Consider the following 20,489-nt stretch of genomic DNA (forward strand, 5'->3'; position numbering starts at 1 on the left):
CAGGGTTGAGACATCTCTGTCCCCTCTCTCCCAGGGTTGAGACATCTCTGTCCCCTCTCTCCCAGGGTTGAGACATCTCTGTCCCCTCTCTCCCAGGGTTGAGACATCTCTGTCCCCTCTCTCCCAGGGTTGAGACATCTGTCCCCTCTCTCCAGGGGTTGAGACATCTCTGTCCCCTCTCTCCCAGGGATGAGACATCTCTGTCCAACTGTCAGACAGTTGTTCGGCATCTACCTGCCTTCATCCCCTCTCCCATCCCCATTTCCCCCTCTCCCATCCCCTTCCTGCCCCCCATCCCCCTTCCTGCTCCTCCCATCCCCCGCCCATTCCCCAGTCTCTTAACCCAGAGTCTTAGCGAGTGGGCTGTCGACCAGTCAGTTTTTGAAGGCCCCATATCGGCTAGCTTTACTGATGAAGGCCTTCAGCAGCTCGTGGTCCATGTCGGCGAAGGCCTGCGTCTGCGTAACGGCTGTCAGGTGGTTGACACAGAACTTGAAGCAGAACTCTTCCAGGTCCTGTAGGAGGAACAGGGAGATGGATGGCTGGTCAGTGGTCAGCGCTGGGGACAGGAGGAGTACAACACAGAGGGCAGTGACTGGTAGAGGAACTACTGGTACAACGAGAACAACACAACTAGAACAACACAACGAGAACAACACAGAGGGCAGTGACTGGTAGAGGAACTACTGGTACAACGAGAACAATACAACGAGAACAACACAACTAGAACAACACAACGAGAACAACACAGAGGGCAGTAACTGGTACAACACAACTAGAACAACACAACGAGAACAACACAGAGGGCAGTAACTGGTACAACACAACGAGAACAACACAGAGGGCAGTAACTGGTACAACACAACTAGAACAACACAGAGGGCAGTGACTGGTACAACACAACGAGAACAACACAGAGGGCAGTGACTGGTAGAGGTAACAACTAGTACAAAAGACAGGACAGATAGGGTCTGGGCTGGCTGGTCAGTGTTCAGGTCTACGGGAGGACAAGAGAGAGGGTCTGGGCTGGCTGGTCAGTGTTCAGGTCTACGGGAGGACAACAGAGAGGGTCTGGGCTGGCTGGTCAGTGTTCAGGTCTACGGGAGGACAAGAGAGAGGGTCTGGGCTGGCTGGTCAGTGTTCAGGGTCTACGGGAGGACAACAGAGAGGGTCTGGGCTGGCTGGTCAGTGTTCAGGGTCTACGGGAGGACAACAGAGAGGGTCTGGGCTGGCTGGTCAGTGTTCAGGGTCTACGGGAGGACAACAGAGAGGGTCTGGGCTGGCTGGTCAGTGTTCCAGGGTCTACGGGAGGACAACAGGAGAGGGTCTGGGCTGGCTGGTCAGTGTTCAGGGTCTACGGGAGGACAACAGAGAGGGTCTGGGCTGGCTGGTCAGTGTTCAGGGTCTACGGGAGGACAACAGAGAGGTCTGGGCTGGCTGGTCAGTGTTCAGGTCTACGGAGGACAAGAGAGAGGGTCTGGGCTGGCTGGTCAGTGTTCAGGGTCTATGGGAGGACAACAGAGAGGGTCTGGGCTGGCTGGTCAGTGTTCAGGTCTACGGGAGGACAACAGAGAGGGTCTGGGCTGGCTGGTTAGTGTTCAGGTCTACGGGAGGACAACAGAGAGGGTCTGGGCTGGCTGGTCAGTGTTCAGGGTCTACGGGAGGACAACAGAGAGGGTCTGGGCTGGCTGGTCAGTGTTCAGGGTCTACGGGAGGACAACAGAGAGGGTCTGGGCTGGCTGGTCAGTGTTCAGGGTCTACGGGAGGACAACAGAACGTGTAAACCCCTCTTACCCTGGCCTCGTACTTCACGGCAGCAGAGAGCAGTGTAATCGCGTTTTCCTCAGAGATGCCTCTCTTGATGGTCTCCTGACACAGTCTCTTCAGACGCCGTCTCACGGTAGAACGTAGCTAAGTCCAGGAGACCTACGGTACGCACAGGAGAGATGCATGGAATACAGCTCAAATGGACCACAGTCATTTTATAGTGACCTCCTTCTGAGTCCAGGTTAACGGTGGAATTCTAGTGCATTACAATACTTTCTATAAGCTGTCATAACTCACATGAGGCCATAGATGCTGATTTTGGGGTCCTTTGCGACCCCGTCTGGTAAATAATTAAGCTACGGGAAAACACTGTGGTGAATTTATGGAGTTCTTTACACCCCCGCCTGGAGAATAATCTAGGGGAAACACTGTGGTGTACTTATGGAGTTCTTTACACCCCCGCCTGGAGAATAATCTAGGGGAAAACACTGTGGTGTACTTATGGAGTTCTTTACACCCCCGCCTGGAGAATAATCTAGGGAAACACTGGTGTACTTATGGAGTTCTTTACACCCCCGCCTGGAGAATAATCTAGGGGAAACACTGTGGTGTACTTATGGAGTTCTTTACACCCCCGCCTGGAGAATAATCTAGGGGAAACACTGTGGTGTACTTATGGAGTTCTTTACACCCCGCCTGGAGAATAATCTCAGGGGAAACACTGTGGTGTACTTATGGGTTCTTTACACCCCCGCCTGGAGAATAATCTGAGGGAAAACACTGTGGTTGAATTTAGTGGAGTTCTGGTTACACCCCCGCTGGTAGAATAATCTAGGGGAAACAACTGTAGTGTACCTAGTGGAGTTCTTGAGATGGCAGGGTAGCCTAGTGGTTAGAGTGTAGAGGAGGCAGGGTGGCCTAGTGGTTAGAGTGTAGATGCGGCAGGGTAGTCTAGTGGTTAGAGTGTAGAGGCGGCAGGGCAGCCTAGTGGTTAGAGTGTAGAGATGGCAGGGGTAATAGTGGTTAGGGGAGTAACAGAGGAGGCAGGGTGGCCTAGTGGTTAGAGTGTAGAGGTGGCAGGTAGCTAGTGGTTAGAGTGTAGAGGTGGCAGGGTAGCCTAGTGGTTAGAGTGTAAGAGGACGCAGGGTAGCCTAGTGGTTGTAGAGATGGCAGGGTAGCCTAGTGGTTAGAGTGCAGAGGAGGCAGGGTGGCCTAGTGGTTAGAGTGTAGAGGCGGCAGGGTAGCCTAGTGGTTAGAGTGTAGAGGCGGCAGGGTAGCCTAGTGGTTAGAGTGTAGAGATGGCAGGGTAGCCTAGTGGTTAGAGTGTAGAGGAGGCAGGGTGGCCTAGTGGTTAGAGTGTAGATGCGGCAGGGTAGTCTAGTGGTTAGAGTGTAGAGGTGGCAGGGTGGCCTAGTGGTTAGAGTGTAGAGGTGGCAGGGTAGCCTAGTGGTTAGAGCGTAGGCGGCAGGGTAGCCTAGTGGTTAGAGTGTAGAGGCGGCAGGGTGGCCTAGTGGTTAGAGTGTAGAGGCGGCAGGGTAGCCTAGTGGTTAGAGTGTAGAGGCGGCAGGGTAGCCTAGTGGTTAGAGTGTAGAGGCGGTAGGGTAGCCTAGTGGTTAGAGTGTAGAGGCGGCAGGGTAGCCTAGTGGTTAGAGTGTAGAGGAGGCAGGGTAGCCTAGTGGTTAGAGTGTAGAGAGCGGCAGGGTAGCCTAGTGGTTAGAGTGTAGAGGCGGCAGGGTAGCCTAGTGGTTAGAGTGTAGAGGGCGGCAGGGTAGCCTAGTGGTTAGAATGTAGGAGGCAGGGGTGGCCCAGTGGTTAGGAGTGTAGAGGCGGCAGGGTAGCCTAGTGGTTAGAGTGTAGAGACGGCAGGGTAGCCTAGTGGTTAGAGTGTAGAGGCGGCAGGGTAGCCTAGTGGTTAGAGTGTAGAGGCGGCAGGGTAGCCTAGTGGTTAGAGTGTAGAGGCGGCAGGGTAGCCTAGTGGTTAGAGTGTAGAGGCGGCAGGGTAGCCTAGTGGTTAGAGTGTAGAGGCGGCAGGGTAGCCTAGTGGTTAGAGTGTAGAGGTGGCAGGGTAGCCTAGTGGTTAGAGTGTAGAGGCGGCAGGGTAGCCTAGTGGTTAGAGTGTAGAGGCGGCAGGGTAGCCTAGTGGTTAGAGTGTAGAGGCGCAGGGTAGCCTAGTGGTTAGAATGTAGAGGAGGCAGGGTGGCCTAGTGGTTAGAGTGTAGAGGTGGCAGGGTAGCCTAGTGGTTAGAGTGTAGAGGTGGCAGGGTAGCCTAGTGGTTAGAGTGTAGAGGTGGCAGGGTAGCCTAGTGGTTAGAGTGTAGAGGCGGCAGGGTAGCCTAGTGGTTAGAGTGTAGAGGCGGCAGGGTAGCCTAGTGGTTAGAATGTAGAGGAGGCAGGGTAGCCTAGTGGTTAGAGTGTAGAGGGCAGGCAGGGTGAGCCTGAGTAGGTTAGAGTGTAGAGGCGGCAGGGTAGCCTAGTGGTTAGAGTGTGAGGAGGCAGGGTAGCCTAGTGGTTAGAGTGTAGAGGTGGCAGGGTAGCCTAGTAACCGAAAGGTTGCAAGATCGAATCCCTCGAGCTGACAAGGTACAAATCTGTTGTATCTGCCTCCTGAACAAAGGCAGTTTAACCCACTGTTCCCAGGCCGTCATTGCAAATAAGAATTTGTTCTTAACTGACTTGCTTGGTTAAATAAAAGGTTAAATAAATATACGAACCTATGGCGTCCTCCGGAGGCAGGTTGATGGTGTCTGTGTAAAGGTATTCGAGGAAGGCCCTGTAGACCAGGTAAGAGAACTGGTGAATCTCAATAGACTCCTCGTCTGTCTCGTTCAGCAACACACGGAAATGTTCACACCTGAAAACATGGAAAGATGACAACAGATCAGTCACCGTGGAGGGTGACGACAGACCAGTCACCGTGGCGATCAGTCACCATGGAGATCAGTCCCCATGGAGGGTGACAACAGACCAGTCACCATGGAGGGTGACAAAAGACCAGTCACCATGGAGGGTGACAACAAATCAAATCAAATTTTATTTGTCACATACACATGGTTAGCAGATGTTAATGCGAGTGTAGCGAAATGCTTGTGCTTCTAGTTCCGACAATGCAGTAATAACCAACGAGTAATCTAACTAACAATTCCTAAAACTAACAGTTATTGTGCTGAGCGTTCCTTCTAGAGGCAGCTTGGAACTCGGTAGTGAGAGTTACAACCGAGGACAGACGAGTTTTACACGCTTCGGCACTCGGCGGTCCCGTTCTGTGAGCTTGTGTGGTCTACCACTCCACGGCTGAGCCGTTGTTGCTCCTTGACGTTTCCACTTCATAATAACAGCACTTACAGTTGACCTGGGGGGCAGCTCTAGCAGGGCAGACATGTGACAAACTGACTTGTTGGAAAAGATGGCATCCCTATAACAGCGCCATGTTGAAAGTCACTGAGCTCTTCAGTACGGGCCATTCTACTTCTAATGTTTGTCTATGGAGATTGCATGGCTGTGTGCTCGATTTTATACACCGGTCAGCAACTGGTGTGTGGCTAAAATAGCCCGAATCCACTAATTTGAAGAGGTGTCCATATTCTTTTGTAAATATGCATCTAGTTTCTACATGGAGTACACCAAACAATAGGAACACCTGCCTCTGGCACCTACTACCACTTCCCCGTTCAAATGACACATCAATGTCTTGCCCATTCACCCTCCGAAAGGCACACATACACAATCCATGTCTCAAATGGAGTCCAATCCTTCTGTCCTCTCCTTCATCTACACTGAGCGGCATTCAATAAGGGATCGTAGGGATCGTGAGGGGGGGGGGGACGACGACGACAGCAGGTGTACAAACGAACACATTTCGAGATGTAAAAAATAAATACATTTACTTTACCTCTGATTTGGCAAATGGAAAACGATAGCGTTTAAGGCATGAGGATGTTGCGTGCGAGTTTATTAAAAAAAGAACTAGAGGGGAAACAATAGCCGTGTCCTTTGCTTCCTCATAGCGTCGACAGGAAGGACAGACGCACCGAATCAAAGCTTCATACAGTGGTAACAAACATAGCAGACTTGGGAGGAGACAAGGAAGGCAACGACTGGAAATCACCATGTCATTTCGACACATTGTTTCCAGAAATGTTTGTAGCTGTTTGTGGGGGAGTGGGGGGAGTGGGGTGGCATTAAAAAAAACTAACTCTGAACCTGTGGCAACATGCGTATAATTGAAAGAAATTACACGTTTTAGCTTGCAGGGGGTCTCGCCTTGACTAGGGGAGACGAGAGAGAGAGAGAGAGAGAGAAGAGAGAGAGACAGAGAGAGAGAGAGAGACAGACGAGACAGAGACAGAGAGAGACAGACAGAAAGAGAGAGAGAGAGAGACAGAGACAGAGAGAGAGAGACAGAGACCAGAGACAGACAGAGACCGAGACAGAGAGAGAGGGAGACAGAGAGAGAGCGGAGACAGAGAGAGAGAGAGAGAGAGAGAGAGAGACAGAGAGAGACAGAGACAGAGAGACAGAGAGAGACTTGACTAGGGGAGAGAGGGAGAGAGAGAGAGACAGAGACAGAGAGAGACTTGACTAGGGGGAGAGAGGGAGAGCGAGAGGGAGAGAGAGAGACTTGACTAGGGGAGGGGAGAGAGACAGAGACAGAGAGAGAGAGACTTGACTAGGGGAGGGGAGAGAGGGAGAGAGACAGAGAGAGACTTGACTAGAGGAGGAGAGAGAGAGAGAGAGAGAGAGAGACACTTAACTAGGGGAGGGGAGAGAGGGAGAGATACTTGAATATGGGAGGGAGGAGAGAGAGAGAGGCTTGACTAGGGGAGGAAGAGGAATGATGAAGTTCCTAACATGTATTCCCTACCAGTGACAGGCAGCTATCTCTCTGGGTATCTCTAGTGACCAGCGGGCTGTCTCAAAGACGGCGATCTGTGTTTTGCAAGCAGGCAGGTTGATAGTGTGGGGGGGGGCACAGTGGTACAAAGAACTAAATAACCTTCAGAGTGGTGTTGTACCTCAAATATATGATGTATTTACAGAGGAAAAGTGAACAAACGGAACAAAACTTCAGTAGAAATACTAAAAACACACAGCGCCACAGCATATACCGAATAAATATGTCTCGGTTTACAGTTGTTTGGATGAAAACGTTGGCCAAATGAACATTATCATTGTATTAAATGGTGGTTCTGTGTGACCAAGGCCCATAAAAGGAGACCACCTGGGTCTGTTTGGAACCGTTTACACAGGCAGCCCAAATTCTGATCTTCTTCCCACCCTCCCAACTATTGTCAAATGAGCTGATCTGATTGGAAACAGAAGATGTGAATTGGCCTGCCTGTGTAAACTCAAGTCCTTTTAGGTACCTGATCTTTAGGAGGGCTTTGTGTACGTGGATACACTTTCCATCCACAAGGAACTTGAGATCTGAGATGTCCGGGCTGTCAAACTCCCTCTTCAGAGACTGGGCCACCGTCAGATAGTCATCACCATCTGAGTAACACAGAACAACAACGAAAAATACTTCAAATAACATCTGATCCCAGGTCTGTAACCATCATCACATCCCGTACAGCGTCCTGTACAACCCACAGTTGAGGAGGTGTGTCAGTCTAACCCACGGTGAGGAGGTGTGTCAGTCTAACCCACGGTGAGGAGGTGTGTCAGTCTAACCCACGGTGAGGAGGTGTGTCAGTCTAACCCACGGTGAGGAGGTGTGTCAGTCTAACCCACAGTTGAGGAGGTGTGTCAGTCTAACCCACGGTGAGGAGGTGTGTCAGTCTAACCCACGGTGAGGAGGTGTGTCAGTCTAACCCACGGTGAGGAGGTGTGTCAGTCTAACCCACAGTGAGGAGGTGTGTCAGTCTTACCCACGGTGAGGAGGTGTGTCAGTCTAACCCACAGTGAGGAGGTGTGTCCAGTCTTACCCACGGTGAGGAGGTGTGTCAGTCTAACCCACAGTGAGGAGGTGTGTCAGTCTAACCCACGGTTGAGGAGGTGTGTCAGTCTAACCCACGGTTGAGGAGGTGTGTCAGTCTAACCCACGGTTGAGGAGGTGTGTCAGTCTAACCCACGGTGAGGAGGTGTGTCAGTCTAACCCACGGTTGAGGAGGTGTGTCAGTCTTACCCACAGTGAGGAGTGTGTCAGTCTTACCCACAGTGAGGAGTGTGTCAGTCTAACCCACAGTGAGGAGGTGTGTCAGTCTAACCCACGGTGAGGAGGTGTGTCAGTCTAACCCACAGTGAGGAGGTGTGTCAGTCTAACCCACGGTGAGGAGGTGTGTCAGTCTAACCCACGGTGAGGAGGTGTGTCAGTCTAACCCACGGTGAGGAGGTGTGTCAGTCTAACCCACAGTGAGGAGGTGTGTCAGTCTAACCCACGGTGAGGAGGTGTGTCAGTCTTACCCACGGTGAGGAGGTGTGTCAGTCTAACCCACAGTGAGGAGGTGTGTCAGTCTTACCCACGGTGAGGAGGTGTGTCAGTCTAACCCACAGTGAGGAGGTGTGTCAGTCTAACCCACGGTGAGGAGGTGTGTCAGTCTAACCCACAGTGAGGAGGTGTGTCAGTCTAACCCACGGTGAGGAGGTGTGTCAGTCTAACCCACGGTGAGGAGGTGTGTCAGTCTAACCCACAGTGAGGAGGTGTGTCAGTCTAACGACGGTGAGAGGTGTCAGTCTAACCCCACTTGTGAGAGGAGGTGTGTCAGTCTAACCTACAGTGAGGAGGTGTGTCAGTCTAACTCCACGTGGTGAGGTGGTGTGTCAGTCTAACCTACAGTGAGGAGGTGTGTCAGTCTAACCCACAGTGAGGAGGTGTGTCAGTCTAACTTACGAGTCTAACCCACAGTGAGGAGGTGTGTCAGTCTAACCCACGGTGAGGTGTCTAACCCACGGTCTAACCCACAGTGAGGAGGTGTGTCAGTCTAACTCCACGGTGAGGTGGTGTGTCAGTCTAACCCACAGTGAGGAGGTGTGTCAGTCTAACCCACGGTGAGGAGGTGTGTCAGTCTAACCCACGGTGAGGAGGTGTGTCAGTCTAACCCACGGTGAGGAGGTGTGTCAGTCTAACCCACGGTGAGGAGGTGTGTCAGTCTAACCCACAGTGAGGAGGTGTCCAGTCTAACCCACGGTGAGGAGGTGTGTCAGTCTAACCCACGGTGAGAGGTGTGTCAGTCCTAACCCACAGTGAGGAGGTGTGTCAGTCTAACCCACGGTGAGGAGGTGTGTCAGTCTTACCCACGGTGAGGAGGTGTGTCAGTCTAACCCACAGTGAGGGTGTGTCAGTCTAACCCACGGTGAGGTGGTGTGTCAGTCTAACCCACAGTGAGGGGAGGTGTGTCAGTCTAACCCACGGTGAGGAGGTGTGTCAGTCAGCACGGTGAGGAGGTGTGTCAGTCTAACCCACGGTGAGGAGGGTGTGTCAGTCTAACCCACAGTTGAGGAGGTGTCAGTCTAACCCACGGTGAGGAGGTGTGTCAGTCCCTAACACGGTGAGGAGGTGTGGCCAGTCTAACCCACGGTGAGGAGGTGTGTCAGTGTAACACGGTGAGGAGGTGTGTCCAGTCTAGCCCACGGTGAGGAGGTGTGTCAGTCTAACCCACAGTGAGGAGGTGTGTCAGTCTAACCCACGGTGAGGAGGTGTGTCAAGTCTTTCACGGTGAGGAGGTGTGTCAGTCTAACCCACGGTGAGGAGGTGTGTCAGTCTAACCCCCGGTGAGGAGGTGTGTCAGTCTAACCCACGGTGAGGAGGTGTGTCAGTCTAACCCACAGTGAGGAGGTGTGTCAGTCTAACCCACGGTGAGGAGGTGTGTCAGTCTAACCCACGGTGAGGAGGTGTGTCAGTCTAACCCACAGTGAGGAGGTGTGTCAGTCTTACCCACGGTTGAGGAGGTGTGTCAGTCTAACCCACGGTTGAGGAGGTGTGTCAGTCTTACCCACGGTGAGGAGATGCCATGTGACAGCGGGCGTGGCGAAGCATGCAAAGACATCGTCGGTGCTGGCGAAGTGAGTGAGGTGAGGGCAGGCTACAGCTTGACCCCTACACTGACCCCACATCAGCACCTGACCGCTCTGAGTCTTAGCTGCAGACGTATGGCTGGTGTGGCACGCTGCCACCTCCACCATCCTACAGAGTGACAGGACAGACGAGGAGGACAGACAGACAGGACAGACGAGGAGGACAGACAGACAGGACAGACGAGGAGGACAGACAGACAGGACAGACAGACAGGACAGACAGGACAGACAGACAGGACAGACAGGACAGACGAGGAGGACAGACAGGACAGACAGACAGGACAGACGAGGACAGACAGACAGGACAGACGAGGAGGACAGACAGACAGGACAGACAGACAGGACAGATGAGGAGGACAGACAGACAGACAGGACAGACGAGGAGGACAGACATCAGTCTTTTAGAATTTAGAATTCCTTTAACACAAAGACAAAGGCAAAGACAGGCCAGACAACCTGACTGTGGCAAAGACAGGCCAGACAACCTGACAGTGGCAAAGACAGGCCAGACAACCTGACTGTGGCAAAGACAGGCCAGACAACCTGACTGTGGCAAAGACAGGCCAGACAACCTGACTGTGGCAAAGACAGGCCAGACAACCTGACTGTGGCAAAGACAGGCCAGACAACCTGACTGTGGCAAAGACAGGCCAGACAACCTGACTGTGGCAAAGACAGGCCAGAAAAAAACAGTCTTCTTCAAGTGAAGGATTTCACTGAGCAGCATTAGAGTTCAATAGATACATAATGATCAACAAGCATTATTTTAACAAAAAACGTGACCGACAAGATAAATACAGGCTGGAACACAACAACAGTCTCATAATTCCAATGAGCAACCCAACCCCAACCCTTCCAGGGCTTTTTCACCCCAACCCTTCCAGGGCTTTTTCACCCCAAACCTTCCAGGGCTTTTTCACCCCAAACCTTCCAGGGCTTTTTCACCCCAAACCTTCCAGGGCTTTTTCACCCCAACCCCAACCCTTCCAGGGCTTTTTCACCCTAACCCTTCCAGGGCTTGTCACCCCAACTACAACCCTTCCAGGGCTTTTTCACCCCAACCCTTCCAGGGCTTTTTCACCCCAATCCCAACCCTTCCAGGGCTTGTCACCCCAACCTAAACCCTTCCAGGGCTTTTTCACCCCAACCCTTCCAGGGCTTTTTCACCCCAACCCAACCCTTCTAGGGCTTTTTCACCCCAACCCTTCCAGGGCTTTTTCACCCCAACCCTTCCAGGGCTTTTTCACCCCAACCCCAACCCTTCCAGGGCTTTTCACCCCAACCTAAACCCTTCCAGGGCTTTTCACCCCAACCTAAACCCTTCCAGGGCTTTTTCACCAACCTAAACCCTTCCAGGGCTTTTTCACCCCAACCTTCCAGGGCTTTTCACCCAACCCAACACCTTCCAGGGCTTTTCACCCCAACCCCAACCCTTCCAGGGCTTTTTCACCCCAACCCTTCCAGGGCTTTTTCACCCTAACCCTTCCAGGGCTTTTTCACCCCAATCCCAACCCTTCCAGGGCTTGTCACCCCAACCTAAACCCTTCCAGGGCTTTTTCACCCCAACCCTTCCAGGGCTTTTTCACCCCAACCCAACCCTTCTAGGGCTTGTCACCCCAACCCTTCCAGGGCTTTTTCACCCCAACCTAAACCCTTCCAGGGCTTTTTCACCCCAACCCCAACCCTTCCAGGGCTTTTCACCCCAACCCTTCCAGGGCTTTTTCACCCCAACCCTTCCAGGGCTTGTCACCCCAACCTAAACCCTTCCAGGGCTTTTTCACCCCAACCCCAACCCTTCCAGGGCTTTTTCACCCCAACCTCAACCCTTCCAGGGGTTTTTCAATGGAAAGATCTTTGCCAAGATACTGAAGTGACTCTAGCCCTGTTTATACCTGGTTCTAACTTGTGTTCTTCATCCTGATTTTGTCCAAATTCTGATTGTGGCCACATTTGAATACCGGTGTAGATCATCAAAACAAATTGTGATGTGATTACCTCCAGAGGGTCGTCTGTGATGTGATTGCCCTGGAGGCCGTCCTACCCTGGAGTCCTTCCTACCCTGGAGTCCCTTCTACCCAGGAGTCCTTCCTACCCTGGAGGCCGTCCTACCCTGGTGGCCTTCCTACCCTGGAGTCCCTTCTACCCAGGAGTCCTTCCTACCCTGGAGGCCGTCCTACCCTGGAGTCCTTCCTACCCTGGAGGCCGTCCTACCCTGGAGGCCTTCCTACCCTGGAGTCCTTCCTACCCTGGAGTCCTTCCAACCCTGGAGGCCGTCCTACCCTGGAGGCCGTCCTACCCTGGAGGCCGTTCTACCCTGGAGGCCGTTCTACCCTGGAGGCCATCCTACACTGGAGGCCGTCCTACCCTGGGGGCCCTGGAGGCCTTCCTATCCTGGAGGTCGGTCCACCCTGGAGGCCGTCCTACCCTGGAGGCCGTCCTACCCTGGAGGCCGGTCCACCCTGGAGGCCTTCCTACCCTGGAGGCTGTCCTACCCTGGAGGCCGTCCTACCCTGGAGGCTGTCCTACCCTGGAGGCCATCCTACCCTGGAAGCCGTCCTACCCTGGAGGCTGTCCTACCCTGGAGTCTATCCTACCCTGGAGGCCATCCTACCCTGGAAGCTGTCCTACCCTGGAGGCCGTCCTACCCTGGAGGCTGTCCTACCCTGGAGGCCGTCCTACCCTGGAGGCTGTCCTACCCTGGAGGCCGTCCTACCCTGGAGGCCGTCCTACCCTGGAGGCCGTCGTACCCTGGAGGCCGTCCTACCCTGGAGGCCGTCCTACCCTGGAGGCCGTCCTACCCTGGAGGCTGTCCTATCCTGGGGACCTGGAGGGGGTCCTGACTGGGACAGAGGAACTCACCTCTCCTTGTCTGTGTTGATGAGTGTAGGGACAGCCTGGTTACTCTTATTGCCTGTTCCCAGCTGGCCATAAGAGTTGGCCCCCCAAGCGTAAATAAAGCCCTCGTCTGTCAGCGCCAGCGTATGGGCGTAGCCACAAGCAACCTGCACGGCACAGAGAAACAGAAAGTTAATATTCAGATCTTCCTATGTCATTACCCTGTATTCTCCTACCTGCACAGCACAAACAACCATGAGTCCCACACACAGCTAACAGAGTAGGTTTGGGTTGACTCCTCGCCTGTATAATGTGGACTCCTCGCCTGTATAATCTAGACTCCTCGCCTGTATAATGTGGACTCCTCGCCTGTATAATGTGGACCCCTCGCCTGTATAATCTGGACCCCTCGCCTGTATAATCTAGACCCCTCGCCTGTATAATCTAGACCCCTCGCCTGTGTAATCTAGACCCCTCGCCTGTGTAATCTAGACCCCTCGCCTGTATAATCTAGACCCCTCGCCTGGATAATCTAGACCCCTCGCCTGGATAATCTAGACCCTCGCCTGATAATCTAGACCCCTCGCCTGGATAATCTACACCCCTCGCCTGTATAATCTACACCCTCGCCTGTATAATCTACACCCTCGCCTGTATAATCTAGACCCCTCGCCTGTATAATCTAGACCCCTCGCCTGTATAATCTAGACCCCTCGCCTGTATAATCTAGACCCCTCGCCTGTATAATCTGGACCCCTCGCCTGTATAATCTGGACCCCTCGCCTGGATAATCTGGACCCCTCGCCTGTATAATCTAGACCCCTCGCCTGTATAATCTGGACCCCTCGCCTGTATAATCTGGACCCCTCGCCTGTATAATGTGGACCCTCGCCTGTATAATGTGGACCCCTCGCCTGTATAATGTGGACCCCTCGCCTGTATAATGTGGACCCCTCGCCTGTATAATGTGGACTCCTCGCCTGTATAATGTGGACTCCTCGCCTGTATAATGTGGACTCCTCGCCTGTATAATGTGGACTCCTCGCCTGTATAATGTGGACTCCTCGCCTGTATAATGTGGACTCCTCGCCTGTATAATGTGGACTCCTCGCCTGTATAATGTGGACTCCTCGCCTGTATAATGTGGACTCCTCACCTGTATAATGTTGACTCCCTGTAGAGCTGCGATCCTACACGGGGTCTGCTGGTTCCCATTGTTGCCCAGACCAAGCTGCCCGTTGCAGTTATAGCCCCAACCATAGGTCTGCAAACAGATCGCAGATTACAGTCCTACAGATAGCAACAGGACAGGGCTGTAGTCCTACAGATAGCAACAGGACAGGGCTGTAGTCCTACAGATAGCAACAGGACAGGGCTGTAGTCCTACAGATAGCAACAGGACAGGGCTGTAGTCCTACAGATAGCAACAGGACAGGGTTGTAGTCCTACAGATAGCAACAGGACAGGGTTGTAGTCCTACAGATAGCAACAGGACAGGGCTGTAGTCCTACAGATAGCAACAGGACAGGGCTGTAGTCCTACAGATAGCAACAGGACAGGGTTGTAGTCCTACAGATAGCAACAGGACAGGGTTGTAGTCCTACAGATAGCAACAGGACAGGGTTGTAGTCCTACAGATAGCAACAGGACAGGGTTGTAGTCCTACAGATAGCAACAGGACAGGGCTGTAGTCCTACAGATAGCAACAGGACAGGGCTGTAGTCCTACAGATAGCAACAGGACAGGGCTGTAGTCCTACAGATAGCAACAGGACAGGGCTGTAGTCCTACAGATAGCAACAGGACAGGGCTGTAGTCCTACAGATAGCAACAGGACAGGGCTGTAGTCCTACAGATAGCAACAGGACAGGGCTGTAGTCCTACAGATAGCAACAGGACAGGGCTGTAGTCCTACAGATAGCAACAGGACAGGGTTGTAGTCCTACAGATAGCAACAGGACAGGGTTGTAGTCCTACAGATAGCAACAGGACAGGGCTGTAGTCCTACAGATAGCAACAGGACAGGGCTGTAGTCCTACAGATAGCAACAGGACAGGGCTGTAGTCCTACAGATAGCAACAGGACAGGGCTTTAGTCCTACAGATAGCAACAGGACAGGGCTGTAGTCCTACAGATAGCAACAGGACAGGGTTGCAGTCCTACAGATAGCAACAGGACAGGGTTGTAGTCCTACAGATAGCAACAGGACAGGGTTGTAGTCCTACAGATAGCAACAGGACAGGGCTGTAGTCCTACAGATAGCAACAGGACAGGGCTGTAGTCCTACAGATAGCAACAGGACAGGGCTGTAGTCCTACAGATAGCAACAGGACAGGGCTGTAGTCCTACAGATAGCAACAGGACAGGGTTGTAGTCCTACAGATAGCAACAGGACAGGGCTGTAGTCCTACAGATAGCAACAGGACAGGGTTGTAGTCCTACAGATAGCAACAGGACAGGGCTGTAGTCCTACAGATAGCAACAGGACAGGGTTGTAGTCCTACAGATAGCAACAGGACAGGGCTGTAGTCCTACAGATAGCAACAGGACAGGGCTGTAGTCCTACAGATAGCAACAGGACAGGGCTGTAGTCCTACAGATAGCAACAGGACAGGGTTGTAGTCCTACAGATAGCAACAGGACAGGGCTGTAGTCCTACAGATAGCAACAGGCCAGGGTTGTAGTCCTACAGATAGCAACAGGACAGGGCTGTAGTCCTACAGATAGCAACAGGACAGGGTTGTAGTCCTACAGATAGCAACAGGACAGGGCTGTAGTCCTACAGATAGCAACAGGACAGGGTTGTAGTCCTACAGATAGCAACAGGACAGGGCTGTAGTCCTACAGATAGCAACAGGACAGGGCTGTAGTCCTACAGATAGCAACAGGACAGGGCTGTAGTCCTACAGATAGCAACAGGACAGGGTTGTAGTCCTACAGATAGCAACAGGACAGGGCTGTAGTCCTACAGATAGCAACAGGACAGGGCTGTAGTCCTACAGATAGCAACAGGACAGGGCTGTAGTCCTACAGATAGCAACAGGACAGGGCTGTAGTCCTACAGATAGCAACAGGACAGGGCTGTAGTCCTACAGATAGCAACAGGACAGGGTTGTAGTCCTACATATAGCAACAGGACAGGGCTGTAGTCCTACAGATAGCAACAGGACAGGGTTGTAGTCCTACAGATAGCAACAGGACAGGGTTGTAGTCCTACAGATAGCAACAGGACAGGGTTGTAGTCCTACAGATAGCAACAGGACAGGGTTGTAGTCCTACAGATAGCATCATGACAGGGCTGTAGTCCTACAGATAGCAACAGGACAGGGCTGTAGTCCTACAGATAGCAACAGGACAGGGCTGTAGTCCTACAGATAGCAACAGGACAGGGCTGTAGTCCTACAGATAGCAACAGGACAGGGTTGTAGTCCTACAGATAGCAACAGGACAGGGTTGTAGTCCTACAGATAGCAACAGGACAGGGTTGTAGTCCTACAGATAGCAACAGGACAGGGTTGTAGTCCTACAGATAGCAACAGGACAGGGTAGTAGTCCTACAGATAGCAACAGGACAGGGTTGTAGTCCTACAGATAGCAACAGGACAGGGTTGTAGTCCTACAGATAGCAACAGGACAGGGTTGTAGTCCTACAGATAGCAACAGGACAGGGCTGTAGTCCTACAGATAGCAACAGGACAGGGCTGTAGTCCTACAGATAGCAACAGGACAGGGTTGCAGTCCTACAGATAGCAACAGGACAGGGTTGTAGTCCTACAGATAGCAACAGGACAGGGTTGTAGTCCTACAGATAGCAACAGGACAGGGCTGTAGTCCTACAGATAGCAACAGGACAGGGCTGTAGTCCTACAGATAGCAACAGGACAGGGCTGTAGTCCTACAGATAGCAACAGGACAGGGTTGTAGTCCTACAGATAGCAACAGGACAGGGCTGTAGTCCTACAGATAGCAACAGGACAGGTTTGAAGTCCTACAGAATTATTATTTTTTTTACCTTTATTTAACCAGGCAAGTAAGTTAAGAACAAATTCTTATTTTCAATGACGGCCTGGGAACAGTGGGTTAACTGCCTGTTCAGGGGCAGAATGACAGATTTGTACCTTGTCAGCTCGGGGATTTGAACTTGCAACCTTCCGGTTACTAGTCCAACGCTCTAACCACTAGGCTACCCTGCCGCCTCTACACTCTAACCACTAGTCTACCCTGCCGCCTCTACACTCTAACCACTAGTCTACCCTGCCGCTTCTACACTCTAACCACTAGGCTACCCTGCCGCCTCTACACTCTAACCACTAGTCTACCCTGCCGCCTCTACACTCTAACCACTAGGCTACCCTGCCGCCTCTACACTCTAACCACTAGTCTACCCTGCCGCCTCTACACTCTAACCACTAGGCTACCCTGCCGCCTCTACACTCTAACCACTAGGCTACCCTATATTAATACAATCCATCCTAACTCACTGACTTCATTGGATGCATCAGCAGCCTTCCACGCTCAAAAGCACAAATTATATATTTTTGGACAGCCATTATATTTACTGTCTTTTACACTGCCTGCAGCCGAATCAATAGTCGATTACGAAAACAGACTCTACTGCTGCTACGACTTCATCAACTACCGATCAATGCATCGATTTCTTACGCTTTCCATCCTCTTTGTTTCTGCCACACAGACAAACTCGGCCAAGACAGGAACATGACCGTATAAAATACTATTGAGGATCGACCCTTCCGGTATCCTTTACCTCTCCATTGTCCAGCACAGCCATGGAACAGAGCTGACCACAGGCGATATTAACCACCACTTTGTTCTGCAGGCAGCTGCTGACCCGACGCGGCGTGGGCTGGTTGGCCGTCGACCCTGACCCCACCTGGCCAGAGTTGTTGTAGCCCCATGCAAACACCTTGGGGGGGGGGGGTCAGAGGGGAAAGGTTAAAATAGGTCACAGAACCAGAAAATGAACAACAAAAAACAGAACATTTTAGAACAGATGCACACTGTATGTACATATCTACCTAAATTACCTCAACCCTTTGCTGTGCAAGAAAACCAAACATTGTTGTTCAAAACAGAAGAGGGAACTAACAAAAGCTGTGTTCACAAATGGCAGTTAAATCCTATTTATAAGGAACAAAAAATAAAAAATAGAAAACGCAACATGTAACAATTTCACAGATTTTACCAAGTTTACAGTTCAGGTAAAAATCAGTCAATCCAAATAAATTCATTAGGCCTTAATCTATGGATGCCCAGTCATGTGAAAGTGGTGCAGCCAAGGGCGGAGCCTGGGAGGGCATAGGGCCCACCCAGAATTAGATTTCCCCCACAAAAAGGGCTTTATTACAATTGCTCCTCAGCTGTCCGGGTGGCTGGTCTCAGAAGATCCCGCAGGTGAAGAAGACAGATGAGGAGGTCCTGGGCTGGCGCAGCTACACGTGGTGGTCTGCGGTTTTGAGGCTGATTAGACATACTGCCAAATTCTCTAAAAATTATGTTGGAGGCGGCTTATGGTTGAGAAATGAACATTCAATTATCTGGCAACAGCTCCGGTGGACATTCCTACAGTCAGCATGCCAATTGCACGCTGCCTCAAAACTTGAGACATCTGTGGCTTCGTGTTGGTTGGCAAAACTGCACAATTTAGATTGGCCTTTTATTGTGCCCAGCACAAGGTGCACATGTGTAATGATCACGCTGTTTAATCAACGTCTTGAAATGCCACACCTGTCAGGTGGATGGATTATCTTGGGAAAATGAGAAATGCTCACTAACAGGGATGTAAAGAAAATTTGTGCACAATGACAGAAATTATATTTTTTTGTGCATATAGAACATTTCTGGGATCATCTTATTTCAGCTCATGAAAAACGGGACCAACACTTTACATGTTGCGTTTAGCCAGGAATCTGAAAGAAATCTGAACTATTTTTTTTTGAACTACTTGAGAAGTAGGAGAGTCATTAAATCCCCAAGGTCCTTGACCTCTTGAGAACCACCGATCCAAAAATACATGCTATTTCCTTACAGGGTCAACATGGCTGATTGCGTGTCTTGTTGTCTGTATGACTCTGGGACCGATTTGCCAAAATAAATCAGCGTTATCTTTATTTTACTTTATCGGTATCTGAGAGCTCTGATCAAGGGATAAAATGGTATTTGCTGAACTTTTTCCCACCAGAACACTTTGGAGGAGCAGTGACCAAATCTCTGCGGCCATTTTAGGAATGTGTCAACCCGCTCAAATGGAGTAAAATATACAGTACTAGTCAAAAGAATAATAGTGAAGACATTAACACTATGAAATAACACGTATGGAATCATGTAGTAACTAAAAAAAAGTGTTAAACAAATCAACATATATTTTATATTTGAGATTCTTCAAAGTAGCCACCCTTTGCCTTGATGACAGCTTAGTACACTCTTGGCATTCTCTCTGCCAGCTTCATGAGGTAGAGCACCTGGAATGCATTTCTATTAACAGGTGTTAGCAGCTTGTTAAAAGTTCATTTGCGAATTTATTTCCTTCTTAATGCGTTTGAGCCAATCGGTTGTGTTGTGACAAGGTAGGGGTGGTATACGAAAGATAGCCCTATTTGGTAAAAGACCGATCCCATATTATGGCAAGAACAGCTCAAATAAGCAAAGAGGAAATGACAGTCAATCATGTTTACTTTAAGACATGAAGGTCAGTCAATACTGAAAATGTAAAGAATTTTTCACATTTCTTCAATGCAGTCGCAAAACCCATCAAGCGCTATGATGAAACTGGCTCTCATGAGGACCGCCACAGGAAAGGAAGACCCAGAGTTACCTCTGTTGCAGAGGATAAGTTCATTAGAGTTACCAGCCTCAGAAATTGCAGCCCAAATAAATGCTTCAGAGTTCAAGTAACAGACAAACACATCAACTGTTCGGGACACCAATAAGTAGAAGAGACTTGCTTGAGGCAAGAAACACGAACAATGGACATTAGACCGGTGGAAATCTGTGCTTTGGTCTGACGAGTCCAAATTGGAGATTTTTGGTTCCAACCACCGTGTCTTTCTGAGATGCAGAGTTGGTGAATGGATGATCTCAGCATGTGTGGTTCCGAATGTGAAGCATGGAGGAGGTGGTGTGATGGTGTGGGGGTGCTTTGCTGGTGACACTGTCAGTGATTTATTTAGAATTCAAGGCACACCTAACCAGCATGGCTCCCACAGCATTCTGCAGCGATACACCATCGCATCTGGTTTGGGCTTAGTGGGACTATCATTTGTTTTTTAACAGGAAAATGACCCACCACACCTCCAGGCTGTGTAAGGGCTATTTGACCAAGAAGGAGAGTGATGGAGTGCTGCATCAGATGACCTGGCCTCCACAATCACCCGACCTCAACCCAATTGAGATGGTTTGGGATGAGTTGGACCGCAGAGTGAAGGAAAAGCAGCCAACGAGGTGTTGTTTCATAGTTTTGATGTCTTCACGATTATTCTACAATGTAGAAAATAGTAAAAAATAAACAAAAACCCTTAAAAGAGGTGTGTTCCAAACGTTTGACAGGAACTGTACATCCACCTCCTTCTCGTTGAAAGGTGGTACAAGTTCCGACCGAAATCAAACTCTGTTCATGGTGGCATGACTGGATACTGAGTGCTTTGTTCATGGTGCAGGGTTGCATGACTGGCTCCTGAGTGCTTAGATCGATCGATCGCTCTCTCTCTCTCTCTCTCTCTCCCCCTCCCTCCATCTCCCCCCCCCCTATAGCCACTCTCAATAACGCCACCTATAGCCACTCTCAATAACGCCGCCTATAGCCACTCTCAATAACGCCGCCTGGCACTCTCACGCCGCTATAGCCACTCTCAATAACGC

The 20,489-nt window shown here is 51.0% G+C and overlaps 1 protein-coding gene across 1 annotated transcript; it reads right to left on the reverse strand.

Annotated features, from left to right (window-relative positions):
- Positions 1 to 322: 322 nt before the first annotated feature.
- Positions 323 to 17,534, reverse strand: LOC135536214 (RCC1 and BTB domain-containing protein 2-like). The gene is given in 9 exon segments (XM_064962589.1): positions 323 to 515; positions 1,795 to 1,893; positions 1,895 to 1,926; positions 4,479 to 4,618; positions 7,131 to 7,257; positions 9,699 to 9,889; positions 12,640 to 12,782; positions 13,772 to 13,879; positions 17,380 to 17,534. Coding segments are annotated over 9 exon segments (1,005 nt in total). The 5' UTR covers positions 17,404 to 17,534; the 3' UTR covers positions 323 to 374.
- Between the last annotated feature and the right edge of the window lie 2,955 nt (positions 17,535 to 20,489).

This window comes from Oncorhynchus masou, unplaced genomic scaffold, assembly GCF_036934945.1.
Source record: "Oncorhynchus masou masou isolate Uvic2021 unplaced genomic scaffold, UVic_Omas_1.1 unplaced_scaffold_5752, whole genome shotgun sequence".
Lineage (NCBI taxonomy): Eukaryota > Metazoa > Chordata > Actinopteri > Salmoniformes > Salmonidae > Oncorhynchus > Oncorhynchus masou.